Source organism: Acipenser ruthenus, chromosome 7 (genome assembly GCF_902713425.1).
Source record: "Acipenser ruthenus chromosome 7, fAciRut3.2 maternal haplotype, whole genome shotgun sequence".
Classification (NCBI taxonomy): domain Eukaryota; kingdom Metazoa; phylum Chordata; class Actinopteri; order Acipenseriformes; family Acipenseridae; genus Acipenser; species Acipenser ruthenus.
In genome coordinates, this window is record NC_081195.1 from 8,384,842 (window position 1) to 8,400,042 (window position 15,201).

The following is a 15,201-nucleotide window of genomic DNA, read 5'->3' on the forward strand; positions in this document are numbered from 1 at the left end:
TTTGTATGTTGAATTATGCATTTTAGGAATGCGGAAATAGCTGAAAGAACTTCATTTTTTTATTTTTATAGATCCCTGTTTTTCTACAAAAAATAGAAAGCAAGTTCAATGCTGCTGCTTCCTAAAATCCATTAATGTGTCCGGGTTTTAATGTGTGTCTCTATGTACATTTAGCCTACAAAACGAGGTTAGAAGACATTAGTAAAGTTTGTGAATGCCGCTCTGCAGCCTCAACGTGTTGATCTATTCGCTTTCTTTATTTCGCTATCGACTTTCACATTTTAAAACATTGGCAATATTGAAAACTGAATTAACAGTAAATAAACCAAATCACTGAATTATCGAATGGTGAAATATCAAGGGAGCGCTGTATAGGAAACTGTCAACGAACTGGTCTCTGGGGATACCCGATCTTTTTAATCATACACACACAAAAAAAAAATCATTTTTTAATTCAAAACAATAAAACTACACAGAATTTCAAGGCAATAACCATCTATCCAATTTGATCCAAACAGATACAACATTTATTTCCTTGCACTAACAGTATCCAGTTTTCTTAATTATTTTGGAGCGCTTCCAAAGTTTTTTTTTTTCTTTAATAACAGCAGGTGATGTGTTGCAACGCTCTCGTGCAAACAAGGCGTCTTTAACTCTGGGTTGTCAAGAGCATTTCCATGGTAACATGACCCTGCTGTGTCAAACACGTCGACACTTGGCAAACGGTCAGAGCAAAAACGCGGCATTATTTCTGTAATGAAAAGGTCTGTCAGTTTAATCTGATACAGCAACGTTTGTAGTGTCCTTAGTTGTAAGTGATAGAACAATGCCATTGTTTCAGTTGAATCACGGCTCACCCAGAGGACTGCGTGTAAACGCGTGGATGTTGTTTTGTTGTTGTGTGGCGTTGTGTGCGTTTTTTAGCCCGGCCGTTTCGGGTCACACGCTCCATAGGCTGTCCCGAAGCCAGAGGAACGGGCCCGAAAATCACGAGATGTTAGGATTTCAGAAACTGCTCAAGCAGTTTAAGAGTCTGTTAAACGCAGGTAAGGTTTCTAAGTATAGGTTTCTAAGGGCAGCAGTGTGGAGTAGTGGTTAGGGCTCTGGACTCTTGACCAGAGGGTTGTGGGTTTAATCCTAGGTGGGGGACACTGCAGCTGTACCCTTGTGCAAGGTACTTTACCTAGATTGATCCAGTAAAAACCCAACTGTATGTAAAAATAATGTGATATCTTGTAACAGTTGTAAATTGCTCTGGATAAGGGCATCTGCTAAGAAATAAATAATAAGCATTTATCCCAAGTTTCATCAACTGGAATGTCAAAGAAAACAACATTGGTTAATTAAAAATTATATCATTTACAACTTCAATTAACAACCCATCAATGAATGGGATGTACATACAATCATATGTTGATAATGACAAACGTCACTTTATTATATCACCCAAAACAGTGATATTTAAGCTCCTTTCACTCAGGCGCTACCCCGTCACAATCCCACGTAGTGTGAAACCACGGTCGGCAGCAACCCACCTCAAGATGTTAAGTCTCATTTTTGCGGGTTGTGCAGTGACTGTCGCGGGTCTACTGCTTTTAGTGTCTTTAAAGGGTTTTGGGTTGATGATGTCAGCTTGCTTGTTGTCCACTTGAATGACCAGGTTTACCGTGCAATGTGTCTCCTGCCAAACCTGCTTCGAGCTGGTTAAGGTGAGATGACTGTCTTTCAATAGCTGCCAGGCTCTGTGAATTGAACCCCCACTTATTTAAACCACTCTGCCAAAAGTAAATATTAAAAACTTTGTTCAAAACCACATCTTTTTTCATTACTGAAACAAGCCTAACAGGTAGATCTAGTGCACTGCTAAGGTCTGCTTTTCTAACAGTCCAGCTCACTGTTGTGATAAGGTTTACTTTTGTGAAAGACTGAGAATTAGAGTTGAGTTTATCCAGGTACCTTTTTAAACTTCAGTATGTTTGAAATGTTGATAACAAATCAGATAGCCAACAGTACAATATTAAGGTCATGTACTGTTTAGATCACTGAAATAGAACCATGTGTGTACAGCATTTATAAAAAAAAAAAAAGTATTGCAACTTGATATTTGACATGTGTATTTTTTGACAAAGTGGCAAGGTTCATTCGAGGCAAATTAAAAAACAGTCCAGGGGGACCATATTGCACAGGCTGAGCTATGAACAAAAAAAATACAATACAACAAAAACAGATTAAATAGTCCTTTGGGCATCATTTCTTTTGGAGATAGTGTTCTAAACAAATTTATTAGGTGATATAATCTTTATTTCATATAGAAAATACTATTACCTTTTTCAATATAGGGGCCACTGCCAGCATTGATATGTATTTCTACAAAATAGTTAACTAATATGTAAACAGTTAACTTCTTATTTAGACTTATTATCTTTAAACTAAAACTACACCATGTTTTTCTTTTTGGGAAAATCTTTATCAGGGATCAATTAGTTGAAGATATAGGCTAGAGAAATAAGAATGTTTCTGTGAGGCACAAGACTTTATTAGAAGCTGTGCTGTGTGTAGCATCTGAGAGTAATACTTCTAAGGATGGATTTTCTTGTTCTGATTGTTAAATGGCTAGTATTTGTAGCTTCAATACGTTTCATACTGTCATTCTTTTCCTGTATTTGCCTGTAGTTGATGCTTTCTCCTTGGGTGAGTTTGCCGCTGGTGAGCGGAGCCAAACACAGGGATCCTCCAATCACACAGGGTGGAGTGCAGAGGGCCCCGCCCTCCAGGACCAGCAGGTGGTGGATCTGCTTGTGATACTGAAGAAGTTTAAAGACGCAATGCAGAAAGGTAAACCGTTCAATCCTGGCTCTGTTTTTTACTGATTCACAGTAAAAAAAAAAAAAAAAAAAATCCTTTTAAGGTCACATCACTATAAAGACCACCTTACAATGAAGGCCTCTTTCACAGTCCCTTCAGCGTATCAGATCCCTGTTAAATCACCTCTCTGTTAAGACCAACATGGTGTAAACTGCCAAACCATCTGAAAACCTTCTTGGAAAACAACTTTTAGAAACTAAAACAGTATATTAGAACAGTTTGCTTAAACTACAGTAATAACATATTATTAAAATTCCTTGACAAATGTTTAAACTCCGTAGCTTCTGTAGTAAGGACACCCCCCTGTTAAGTCCACATTAAACACTTAAAGTGCAGCACAGCAACCAGGACAGAGGACACACAGTTGGAAATTAAGTAGAGCTAGACTTAGGACAGACTTTGATAATCAGACATCTGATTGTTTTGTTTTTTGTATCGGGTAGTTTGTGTCAGATGGAAATTAGGTCACATCAAAATTAACTAATGTTTATTCTAAAAAAGAAAGTACAGCTACTGTGTAAGATACAAGCTGATTTTCACCCCAATATGGTCAGAGCGGTCAGAAAGCCCATGCGGGACAAAGCCTGGAGTAGATAACAACTTGTATCGTACAGCAGCCTAGAGCATATTCTGTATGTATACTGTATGCATCACATTGCATTGTGTTGCAGGGTCTTGGTCCGGCCAGTATGTCTGGTCTGGAAAGGATGCGAAGAACAATCCGGAGGTGAATATCCTGACAGACCCCTCTTACTCCCAGCCCATTCTGCAAGTCAATCTAGTGCTGGGCCTCGTCTTCTTTCTCTTCATCATCATAGGTACAGCACATGCACTCAGTACACTGAGTCTCTAACAAGTATTGGGAAAGTATTGGAAACTCCCATCTTGTGCTATTTGGCTAAGATTCATTACAATATTATGTTGTTTGTTTTAAATATGTTTTAAATAGGAGTAATAATTGACCCTCAATGCAGGGAGATTCAATTACTTGTTTGATAAAATATGCATGTGAAAAAAAATAGGTAATCCCTTTTAACAGCAAGAATACTTATCTAGATGGGCTGGTCTTCGACGATCAAATATATTTTGTTTCTAAAAAGAATAGTATTGTTTAATTTCAGAAAGTTAAATAACTACTTTGTTGTCCACTCCCTACCCCCGAGAGTGCCATGCCAAAGAATATTTTTGGACCTTAAGTGAATCTATTTTTATCTAAACCTAAACCCTTTATAACAGTACATAATTGCTTTGGTGACATACAGGATTGAGATCCTTAGATGGAGTAGCATGCTAGTCATTGTTTACACTGAAACATGAGTCAGTTGGATATAAGTGATGCCTATCAACAGTTAAGAAAGCGTTGGTGCCTGTATTAAATTACATTTCTGTTATTTACAAGACAGTTATCTATACCGTGTTTACCAATTGTTAACAGAAATTGCCTAATCTTTTGCTGGCACCTCCCTGTGTGTGGAAACCACATACTAAGCAGTAGTGTCTAGTCATGCAATCTGTGCTAAAGGTCGCCCGTATCTCAAGCCACCAGAAAAACTTAATTCCAGAGATTCTCAAACTTTTTTGTTTGGGCGACACCTTTTAAAAACAAGAACTTGAAAGACAAATTGTACTGCAGTGAAAGTAAACGTTTAATGTGTATATTATCTGCGTAAGTGTCACAGGGCCTGTGTTAGACCATGAAAGTGAACGCATACGTTAAATATGTGTAGCTTTACAAAAGATACCTGAAGCCCAGTTTAAGACCCAGAATATCTGATTTCTCACCTGTTAAATTCCATGTTCCCAAAGTGTGTAACCATTCAGCTGGGTGTACAGTAGGTTACTCGACTCCTTCATTTAGTTGTGGATGAGTTTGTTCTTCTGATTACGCTGCCTGTGTTTTGTCTGGCAGTGCTGCTGTACGACGCAGTGTGCATCTCTAAAGAGGCGCGCAGGAGATTAGCCGCCATCGCCGCACTGCGAAGTAAAAAGAACCACGCAAAGCATAACCGTCCAGGTATTGCAATACTCATATTTCGGTGTATACAGCTTTTACATGTTTCTTTGAAAGCTTGCGAGGTGTGTAACTTCTGAACCCTGTTTGTTGGATTGATCTGAAAATATGAAATACTGCTTCATAGTGGTGGGGAAACAAAACAGGCAGTTACAGTTTTTTTATACCAAAAATGTTTCCCCCAAAAACACCTATCTGCTAAATATATAGCTCTGAGCATAATCATTTGCAATTGTGTTAGCCTTCTAGTTCAATATGAATTGGATTCAAATGCATCCAGGTTTTGTGAGTTGTATTTGTTCACATCCAGATACTGCTGAAATACTGGGTGTTGTTCACTGTTTCTTTCAGATCCTGTGTTTTTTACAACGTTTGCTGCATCAGGTGTAGCTTCTGTCCCTAATGTGGGAGAGGTACCTGTGTCAAAGGTTAGTTTTTATTTTACTGTCACATTAAAAGTTCCCATTACCGAAGGCCATTCTCTGTTTAAAACAGAACTGTGTATGACTAGGTGGAGGCAGAGGGGGGAAAGAGAAAGAAGGGTGGAGAGAGTGAAGGTGAACTTCCAGGTACAAAAGGGTGAAAGGAGATATTCTTTTTTGGGCAGACAATCCAAGGCTGTCCTTATCTCACCTAAAAGACATTTTTTGTACATATATATTTAAGGTAATGCTGTACTTAGTAATACTGTACTTAGCTTCAAATTTTCTCTAGGCGCCATCTAGTGGTGAAGCTGCACCAGTGAATGCAAGGAGCCTTAGGGGTATTTCAGAATGGGAGCCCCTGGAAAGTAAGTGGTAGGAACAGAGACTAAGCAAATGTTCAAAGGGGTTCTAGCTTTGAAATAATCCATAAATCTTACCTGTGCTGCACTTGCATTCCCTGAGAAGGTCTGAAATGTGCAGCTTGGAAAAAAAAACACATGCAAACATGTACTGTAGTCATTGATTTATTTATCTTAAAGAGTAAGTTGCTTCAGAAGTCCTTTTAGTTTACACATCCCTAACTATTTTATAATGTCTGTAATCATTCTTTGTTGCATTTCGTCCAGTATCCTGGAAATTCAATAGGTCGTCCAGACTATGTGTTTTTTTATTTGTTTGTTTTATTTTCACTGTATTTTTGCAGTTTTACCATGTTTTTTCATGGCTTACTAATGCATTTACCATAGTTTACCTTGTTTATTAATATACTTTACCGTACCTTGCTATTCTTTACAATGCTTACCTATGCTTTACCGTGCTTTCACTATGCTTTATTACACTTTGTTATGCTTTTACTGTGGTAAACGGTTTGAAGGGTATGAACAAGTTGATAGTAAGATGTGCTTGAATACTTTTCAATCTTTAATCTTTTTTTTAAACATTATTTACTTGTTTTATTTTATTTATTTATTTGGGGGGGGTCACCAATTTTGATCAAGTTTGCTGTTTTGTTTTTGAATTATGCAAAGTAGGGTTAAAGGGAAGTCCACTATAACCCACGTTTCAGAATCTACCTGCTTGTTTTGTCCAAATTGGATTTGCCCCGATGTGCAGCATTTTACACCTGCAGTGCTTTACACTGTTTAACATTCTTTGTCTGTGCAGGTATTCCAGAGAAAGCAGCTCTTGACCAGCACTTGGTATGTCTATAGTACATAGTGTGATTGTTATAACCAGACAAGTAGTCCCTTATAATGTATGGATAAGTACAATAAACTTCAGTTATTACTTCATATATTATGTTTAAGAAATCAAATATATAATCTAACACCCCTTATATTAACAATACATCTTTTTGTTTATTTGTTTGTTTGTTTAACTCCTCCAGACCCTGCCAGGTTACCCAATCCATTTTGCCATGGGAAAGGGCATTGCTAAACACTTCCAGAAGCGCCAGGGCTCCGATAACTCTGTATGCTTCCCAGGGCTGTCTGATGCCTCTGTGGAGATCCTGCCAGGGTTCAACCCCTCCCCTGTCCAGTCCAGGGAGCTAGAGAGCGTGGCACACTCCCTGGTGAAGAAGGCTCTCAGCACCTCAGCTGTGATCATGCAGGACGAGGAACCAGAGTCACCGTGCTAGTGCACACACTCGCTGTTACACACACTCACATACACACGCACTGTAACAAATACACACAATCGCATACACACACACTGTAACAAATGCACACACACACACACACAGTAACAAATTTTTATCCAAATTGAATGCTATTTAAACAAAATGAGTAAAAAGAACTATTTTCAAAAATAAAAATGTTATATTTAAGAGTGCAATCGACTCCACTCTCATGTTCTTAGATCAAAGCAAACTAAGACTGGGGGGGGGGAGGATATTGCTGTTGTCTAAGTAAAACTTATGGGAAACTTAAGTCAAGTAGACAAATATTTCGGCTAGCGCTTAATTGGTAATGCTTAATTGTCTACTTGACGAATGGGTTGATTTTATCAACAGATACCTGGCCACAGATACAACACCGAAGACTCACTCTGGATTGCATCAACCACCTATCCATGGTTATCACTGGAATACCCCATAAAAAGGGTTGATGCAAACAGGGCAATTCTCCAGTGCTTTGAAACGCTTTAAAAAAAAAAAGCTTTTCCCTATTGCTTATCCCAGAGGGAGGTACAGGTAGGTTGAATAAATCGATCCCTAGTTTTTTTGTAAGTTTAGGATTTATGGCGTTAAGTTACAGATGTGGTATTTTCAGTCACCAAAAAAAAACTTTCTGCATGTTGTTCACCCAGCGACAGTGCCTTTGAAACCTCCCAGCTATGATGGATTTGGCTCAGTGACAATAATATCATTGGCAGCACTAACAGCGCAGGTATCTGTGGAATCCATTTCCAAGCAGGGGAGTCATTTGGGGGGGGGGGGGCGACAGTGGTGGCTGCCCCTGCCAAAATCATTGGTAAAAAAAAAAAAAACTTGATTTTGATGTCTGTAAAAAATGTTTCCAAGGCTGGGCCCGTATTCACACAAGGCAAGAAAGATGTAAGTGCAGCTATCCTACAGACTGGTCTTCCTCATCACCAGGGGTGAAACCATTTTTCAAGCCAGCCATGGAAAAAGAAAATAGCCTTATTGCCATCCTGTAATTTGCTCCATAATGATACACAGTAAGTAACAAGAGCAGTACACCTTAACTGCAAAACTATTTGTAAACCTTTTCCCAGAGTTTGTTCCGTCTCGGTCGAGGGCCAAATCAATTGCATTTCAACACAAGCCTGTCCAACCGGTTCTTCTCAGTGTGGGAGCCTGCAGGAATGTAGATGAGCCGGAGGGAGCCTCCACTGTCCCTCTACCTCATTGACAGAGTGTGAGGGAGAGAGAGTGCGTGCACTTGCACCAGGTGTCCTTTTTAAAAACTTCACTTCAGTAGTTCTGCAGGATTGTTGGATGGGGAGTATTGTATCACATTGTAACAGACGCCCATGGAAACGTATGCCTCCGATTGTATCTCACAGCAACACTATTGAGCAGAAACATAAAAAGTTGCAGAGCAGTGTGCGCCAGTCCAGGTTTTACATTCATTCTGTGAGCTTCGCATTCCACCTACAATGACAGTAATAAATCAATAGCATTTAATCGATCCTTAATCAATCAATCTTTGTTTTATATAGCACCTTTCATAGTGGACCACTATCACAAAGCGCTTGATCAGGATCCATTTATTTTTAAAGTAAATGTATCGTTTTTTAAATAAGTCTATAAAATGGGACTACCCATAGTTTTGTGAATATACAGGGTCCATCGCTGCCAAGAAAGAGAGAAAAAAAATGTGTTTTCTTCGGCAATACTTGTAAATATTGTCTTTCCAACGCAGCAATGCAGAACTTATGAATTGAATGTGAGTTTGTGTGTGGAGGAGTGGGGGAGTGTGTGAATGGAAGTGTTGTATGCATGCGAGAGGGAGAAACGTGTCCCTGGGCCCGTTGTCTCTCCTTCCTTCCTGTGAGTGCGGAGCTGGGAAAGAAAGAAAGCAAGGAAGAAAGAAGGGAACCGAGGGAAGGGAGAACGAATACGGAGCTGTCCATTTCAGAACCACGCACGGAGGCTTCGGAAATGACCACATATTCGCATTTTTTAACCCGGTTCTCCCGGGGAACACCGATGTTTAATTAAGTTGGTTTTTCATCGCCAGTGTTTATGTAGATGGGATATTCCATCAATGACTAATAATATCACTGCCTGTTTTTAAATCTCCCCAGCTGTAATTCACCGGCTGTAAACTACGAATACTGCTTCCGAATTGCTCGTCGCTGTCTGTCTGGTAGGATTATATTTTTTAATATATAACCTATATATTTTGTTTCTGAGTCGTAGTAAATAAGAAGCCATGTCTCCTTTTCGCCGATATAATAATGTTTGCATCGCTGCACTGGAATTTCGCTCTAAACGTCTGCTGCTGAGCCTGGCGCTCTGACTGTGTGTTTCCTTTCCCTAGTGACATTTGGCTGAGCTTGTAGTGTGCACAAGCGTCCAGTATCTAAATATTGAATCGTGAATGAAAAACTGTGTACAGCATCTATCCACCTGTCTATCTATCTATGTTTCTGTCTACACCTGTCTATATCTATCCGTGGTATGTCTATACCAGTCTGCCTGCATGGAAAGATGTTTATTTTGGTGTTTTTTATTCCAATATGCAGCTGATGTAATTAAATAATAATGTGTCCATATCTTGAAAGGGGTGCTAGCAAGTGAAATAATTCTACCTAACCTGCCCAATCTTGTATGTATCATTTCTGCAGTTTTGGAAGAAGCACATGTTATAGCAAACATAGTGTACATGGGGGACCATACTCTAGGCTATGGGAAGTTCTCAGTTAGCATGGCTGAATTCCTTGTACTTTGTAAAGCATGTTACTGGCTGCAAAGCACGTCAGTCAAAAAGGAAAGCAGCAGCTGGTTGGATAATGACAGAAAGGAGGGTGTTGAAGAGGATGGGGATAGTTCCCTTTTCCTGGGATGGTGCACCTGAAAGTAAAGCTTGCAAAGAGGGATTTATTTACCCAGGCACAGTGAGCAGGGTTAGCTGTATAGTCCAGTCACAGTGAGCAGGGTTAGCTGTATAGTCCAGTCACAGTGAGCAGGGTTAGCTGTATAGTCCAGCAGTCACAGTGAGCAGGGTTAGCTGTATAGCCCAGCAGTCACAGTGATCACGGTTAGCTGTATAGTCCAGCAGTCACAGTGAGCAGGGTTAGCTGTATAGTCCAGCAGTCACAGTGAGCAGGGTTAGCTGTATAGCCCAGCAGTCACAGTGATCAGGGTTAGCTGTATAGCCCAGCAGTCACAGTGAGCAGGGTTAGCTGAAGTCCTCAAAGTGTGGAGTGGAATTGACTGTGTCAGGGATGTGTGATGGGTTTGTTTAAATTCAGACCAAGCGTCATTGTAGTCAGGGAGTTTGAGTGAGCAGCTGATAGGCACGCTGGCTTTGCCCTGAATTCAGTGAGCTGCATTAGCATTGCACAATCCAGCTGCTTCCACATAATGATGGCTCTGCTCCCATAAAAATTCATAGCGCTTTTAATTTATTACAGACAGAGCCTCTCTCTACAGCAATTGATGACTGATTTTATTTTCTGTGTTTTGTGACACAGTGCTTGCTTGTGTTGTGAAAGACACTTACCTTCTATGAGTGCAATTTTCACCTCTCCTGTGATCATTGTGGAACCAACAATGATGCTTAGCGCCGTGGTGGTGTGATTTGGTGTGATTTGGAACAGTACGATTCGCAGGCGGCTGGCCAGTAAGGTCTGCTGTAGAGCCTTGAGGAGAACCACTCCCTGCTGGTTTTGCCTCCCAAACTCACGGGAGTGCCAGAGCCAAAACAGTTTGCTAATAAGAATTTGGAGAAGAGAGCTTTGAGAATTCCACCCAAACCACATTGTTCTTAATCTGTTATTTAACACAGAAACTGTGTTAATGGCCTTGTCACAGAACTGGAACTGTCAGAATAAGCAAGGTGCTGTCTGTCTGTCTGTCTGTCTATCTGTGTGTCCTTTCACGCACTCTTGAAATAGAACTCATCTGAATTGCAGGAAATGGACACGACTATTGATTTGATTGAAGAAGAAGAGACTTGTTAATATTTTAATGCTTTCAGAAAGCAGAGCAAGGCACAAGGAGGCACAGGGACTTCAAAACACTGACCTCTTAACGGTGACCTTTGACCTCTAACCCACCTGGCTTGCCTCCACTCCAGGTCCCGGAGCTCAGAGAGGTTGGAGAGAGGGGGTAGCATGAATCACTGCTAAGTTTCACTCAGATGGTACTGCAAGTTTCATGATCATGAAATTTCGAAGGTTTTGAAGTGGTTCGAACGTTGCAAACATTTTTTCAGATAGTGTGTCTGTGTGTGGACGTGTTTTGTGGTTGTGTGTGTCTCAGTGTATCTGTGTGTCTCAGTGTGTGTGTCTCAGGGTACATGTGTCGCAGTGTGTGTGTTTCAGTATGTGTGTCTCAGGGTGTGTCTCAGCATGTGTGGGTTTCTCAGTGTGTGTTTGTGTGTGTCTCAGTGTGTGTGTGTCTCAGTGGGTGTGTGTCTCAATGTGTGTATGTGACTCAGCTTGCTTATGCAGAGTGTTGTGTTTTGTTCCTAAGTACACGTTTACATCTGCTGCCTGCCCCCCCGTCCCTTTCCCCATGCCTGGGGGAGCCTGCAGCATTAAAGCTTCCCTCTGACCTCCTTCCTTGAAGCAACAGACAACGTGCAGCAGCTCAACTATTGCTGCCATCTGCCAGCCTGAGCAGAGCTCTTAACACCACAAAGGGGGCGGGGCTGTGCTCCATGAGATTGGTGGAGCTCTGACAGGGGGCAGGCACTGTGTCAGGCAGGCAGAGCAGTAAGGTGCTGAGATTTGAGTCAGGCAGGTCAGAGGACCTGCAGGGGGAAAGGAAATGGAATAAAAAGACAGAATAAGTGTTGTGGGACTCAGACATGCAGCATGGACGTGTCCGCGAAGGGGGACACAGCTACTGCACTGAGAGAAAGAGAGACTGAGAGGAGAGAGAGAGAGTCACTCTGCTAGTGCTGCAGCTGATTTCTGTGGATAACTAATTTTGAAGAAGATGAGGCATTCTCTAATTGTCTAAGCCTCTAAGGTAATATGCAAATATCTGTTCCTGAGCTTTGTGTGTGTTGGAGGGTGGGAGGGCATTGAATCCAATTAGTTAGAACAGTGAGTGTGCGTGTGTGCGTGTGTGTGTGTGTGTGTGTGTGTGTGTGTGTGTGTACCACACCATACCAATTTCATTCATTGAGCACTCTTAATGTGCAAGCATCCTGGGGCGCTTTACAAAACAAATAAACAGCAAGCCAAAAGAGCTCCAAACTGCTTTCTACTGAAAAGCCAAATTAAAGAAATATCTTTTGAGCTTACATTTGAAAATACTGACAGATTCTGCACACTTACTGCATGCTGCTTGCTGAAATGGTATTTTTGTAAAAACGAATTAAAATAATTCAAGCAAACTTCATATTATTCATCCACACACAGTAATTAAATAACTCCTGAAGGGAGTAAAACAACCAGACACGTGCTGAGGGTTTAACGAGTCCACATGAGGATGAGTTCGACACTCATTTGTATCCAAACACACAGGTACAGACCTCCAGTGGTGCAGGGAGCATTAAAGTCACATGCTGCGCCACCCAGCTCCCCTGCTCCTTGATTCTGTCATCACCATCGCTGGTAACGAATACCACAACTCAGTACAGTGCAGTACAGTGTTCAGCAGTGCAGTTCTGTGCTGTGTTGTACAGTGTTGTGTCCTGCCCTCACTCTTCGCTCCTCCCCCAGCACAGCTCTGTGCTCTGGTTGCTCACAGTGTAGTAGTAGCTCGCTCAGGGATTACACCTCGGCCTGATTAGATAAAGGGATAGAGATGCTTGCTCAGTCCCTGCCCCTCACCCCTGTCCTCCCTCCTTTATTCTCTATCTTCCTCTCTCCTGTCCTGGCACTCTTTCCTTCCTTCCTTCATTCTAAATGTAATTCTGTTCCAGGTGTGAAGAACAATGTGTGTCCAGAACTGGAGAAGAGCAGCTGGCACTGTCTCCCTGGGCGTCATGATGCAACAGAATCACACGAGCAGGGGGGGAGAGGGGGAGCAGTGCTAACAACAAAGAAGAGAAGGAGAGAGAGAGGAGGAGGACAGAGAGAGGAGGAAGGCAAGAGAGAGGAAGAAAGATAGAGATAAAGAAATACTGCAGCCATGACCCAGACGGGTAAGATCCTGCACCTCTACGTGGACGTGAGATCGGTCCCAGAGGAAGGGGGGCGACCAGTAGGGGAGGTGTTGAGGGGTACAGACAGAGGGGGGGTCGTCAGGACAGAATCCCAGCCAACACCCCCCAAACAGAGACGGCCAGCCCCCAGCCCCTCTGTCCCATCAGAAACAGCGCTCAAGAACAGCACCCAGAACACTCCCAGCAGCTCCAACAAGCCCCAGGCTCGACTGACTGCATCCCCCCAGCAGCCAGCCAGCCCCAGGGAGCAGGCTGCACTGCAGAGACAGAGTCTGCTTTTCGATGGGCCCAGGCGAGGGAGGGTTCGGGCACCGGAGCTGGCCAATCACAGGACAGCTCCCCTGCAGCGCACGAGATCAGAGTGCGAGCCGTTCAGAAGGGACTGCAGCTCGCCCATCCCAACAGGCAGGACCACCGCTCCAGTGACGCCGAGCAATGGGAGGAGGGGAGGGACGGGGGAAGGGGGATGCGAGGGCCGGAGGTCATTGGTCACCTATGGCTACATCGAGAAGGCTAATGTGAAGACCGTGTCCAGCCCCTATCTGTCGAGCCGGCACCCTGACAAGAAGCTGCAAGAGGAGCCGGTGTGCGTGGAAAACCAGGGGCTCTCTCCCAGCCCCAGCCCCAAACTGGTGCACCCTGAATCAGCCAGCAGCCATCCAGCCACCTCCCCTGGGCTGCTTTGCAAAACCCTGACCTCCATTGCTAAGGCAGCCACCAGCCGAGCCCTGGAGGAATTTGGGTCACCGCAGCTAAGAAGGAGAGCAGCGACCCAGGTGGGTTACCAACAAACCCAGCAAAACCAGCAGCCGCGGTGCCAGTCCTGGACTGGGAGCCCAGTGTTGTCGGAACACAATAACCCAAGAATGCCCAGGTCATCTTGCACCTTGCCTAGGAGCCCGGCCAGTGACCAGCTCTCTTCCCAGGGCCAGGGTGCAGACAGCCAGGAGCCCCCCTTCCAAGGCATGACCCTGCCGTCCCAGGTGCAGCAGTGTTGGACGGGCAGAGAGAGCCCCAGACTAGCCTCCAAACTTAGCTCAGCCCTGGAGACAGGGCCAGGGAGTCCGGCCAGCATCCTGCACCACAGCCCCCAGCTGCAGGCCAGCAGCAAGAGCCCCAGGCTCTGCCACAGAGTCAACTTCAAGCTGGGGGATTCAGGGCCCACTGAGGGAAGAGAGGGACACATTTCTCCAGCCAACAGCCCTGAAGTGGCTCGCAAGCTGGCTCAGGAGGCTAGCAAGCTGTCCTCCATTTTTCAGGCTAGGAACTCCCTGTCCCTTACTCCTCCCCTAGACAGCCCTAGGATGGACGCTTACAAACTGGGACGCCCTGTTTCTCCTGCTGCCGGTCCCCAGCACTCTCAATACTCCCAACAAAGGGTAGACCTTCAGAAGACAGAGCTAGAACACTCTAAGGATTCAGCAGTGGGGTCACCCAGCTTGAGACAGCAAAGGAGCGACGCCCAGGGGACAGACAGTCTGAAGCCTGGACACAACGCAGGGACTGTGTACACGGTCAGGCCTGCAAAGAAGTCCCCCGGTGTGAGCGCCAGGCAGCAGCAATGCTGCAAAAGACTGGAGAGGGACAGTCTGAAATCACGGAGACACCCAGTTGGACATCAGCTGGGAGACACGGGGGGGGCTGACAGTCCAAATATCCAGAACCAGTATGTGGAGGACAGGGGCTCATCTGGCGCGGGAATGAGACAAAGAGAGGACGCCCCCAGTCCAAAAGCTGGACAACATGTTGGACAGTGTCCTAGCAGAGGGTCCCCTGTGATGAACGCGAAACAAGGGGACTCCCTCAACCTGAGGACAGGACAGGAGGGACAGAGGGACAGCCCAAGGCTTGGACATTGTCCTGGACAGTGTGAGGGTCAGGTGTCTCCGCGACGTGGTGGGAGAGACAGTATGGTCAGCTCAGGGCAGCAGACTGGACAGACAGGGGCCCTCCACATTTCACAAGAGTGCAAAACCAGCAGAAAGAAGACAGGGAGAGAGGACTCTGACTCTCAGGTACCACGGGGAGGGGGTGTGTGTTGCTGTGCTGTGCTGTGCTGTGTTGTGTTGTATTGACAATGTCTCTC

General features: G+C 43.9%; 3 protein-coding genes across 4 annotated transcripts in view; all 3 read left to right on the top strand.

The window, feature by feature from the left end:
- The first annotated feature begins 626 nt into the window (after positions 1-626).
- LOC117415740 (uncharacterized) lies at positions 627-7,429 on the top strand. Its single transcript, XM_034922137.2, has 8 exons — positions 627-1,046; positions 2,674-2,835; positions 3,537-3,683; positions 4,775-4,879; positions 5,228-5,304; positions 5,591-5,666; positions 6,466-6,500; positions 6,689-7,429. The coding sequence occupies exons 1-8, from the start codon at positions 827-829 to the stop codon at positions 6,938-6,940; spliced, it is 1,074 nt and encodes a 357-aa protein (XP_034778028.2). The 5' UTR covers positions 627-826; the 3' UTR covers positions 6,941-7,429.
- Positions 7,430-8,584: 1,155 nt separating this feature from the next.
- LOC131737569 (uncharacterized) lies at positions 8,585-13,871 on the top strand. Its single transcript, XM_059027817.1, has 3 exons — positions 8,585-9,137; positions 12,873-13,747; positions 13,830-13,871. The coding sequence occupies exons 2-3, from the start codon at positions 13,082-13,084 to the stop codon at positions 13,869-13,871; spliced, it is 708 nt and encodes a 235-aa protein (XP_058883800.1). The 5' UTR covers positions 8,585-9,137; positions 12,873-13,081.
- The window catches only part of LOC117415006 (PH and SEC7 domain-containing protein 1-like), a 30,996-nt gene continuing 29,382 nt past the window's right edge, over positions 13,588-15,201 (top strand). For both annotated transcript variants that reach the window (XM_059026262.1, XM_059026263.1), the window contains exon 1: positions 13,588-15,130. In XM_059026262.1, coding sequence (XP_058882245.1) covers positions 13,982-15,130 — 1,149 coding nt within the window. In that variant the 5' untranslated portion in view covers positions 13,588-13,981. The remainder of the gene's footprint in view (positions 15,131-15,201) is intronic.

Excerpts from the sequence above, each read along its gene's own strand:
- LOC117415740 (XM_034922137.2), top strand. The coding sequence starts at position 827 with ATGCCATTGTTTCAGTTGAATCACGGCTCACCCAGAGGACTGCGTGTA. Across the intron at positions 3,684-4,774 it reads CTTTCTCTTCATCATCATAG|TGCTGCTGTACGACGCAGTG; the intron begins GTACAGCACATG and ends TTTGTCTGGCAG. Across the intron at positions 5,667-6,465 it reads AGAATGGGAGCCCCTGGAAA|GTATTCCAGAGAAAGCAGCT; the intron begins GTAAGTGGTAGG and ends TTGTCTGTGCAG.
- LOC131737569 (XM_059027817.1), top strand. The coding sequence starts at position 13,082 with ATGACCCAGACGGGTAAGATCCTGCACCTCTACGTGGACGTGAGATCG. Across the intron at positions 13,748-13,829 it reads CCAGCCCCAGCCCCAAACTG|CCACCAGCCGAGCCCTGGAG; the intron begins GTGCACCCTGAA and ends TTGCTAAGGCAG.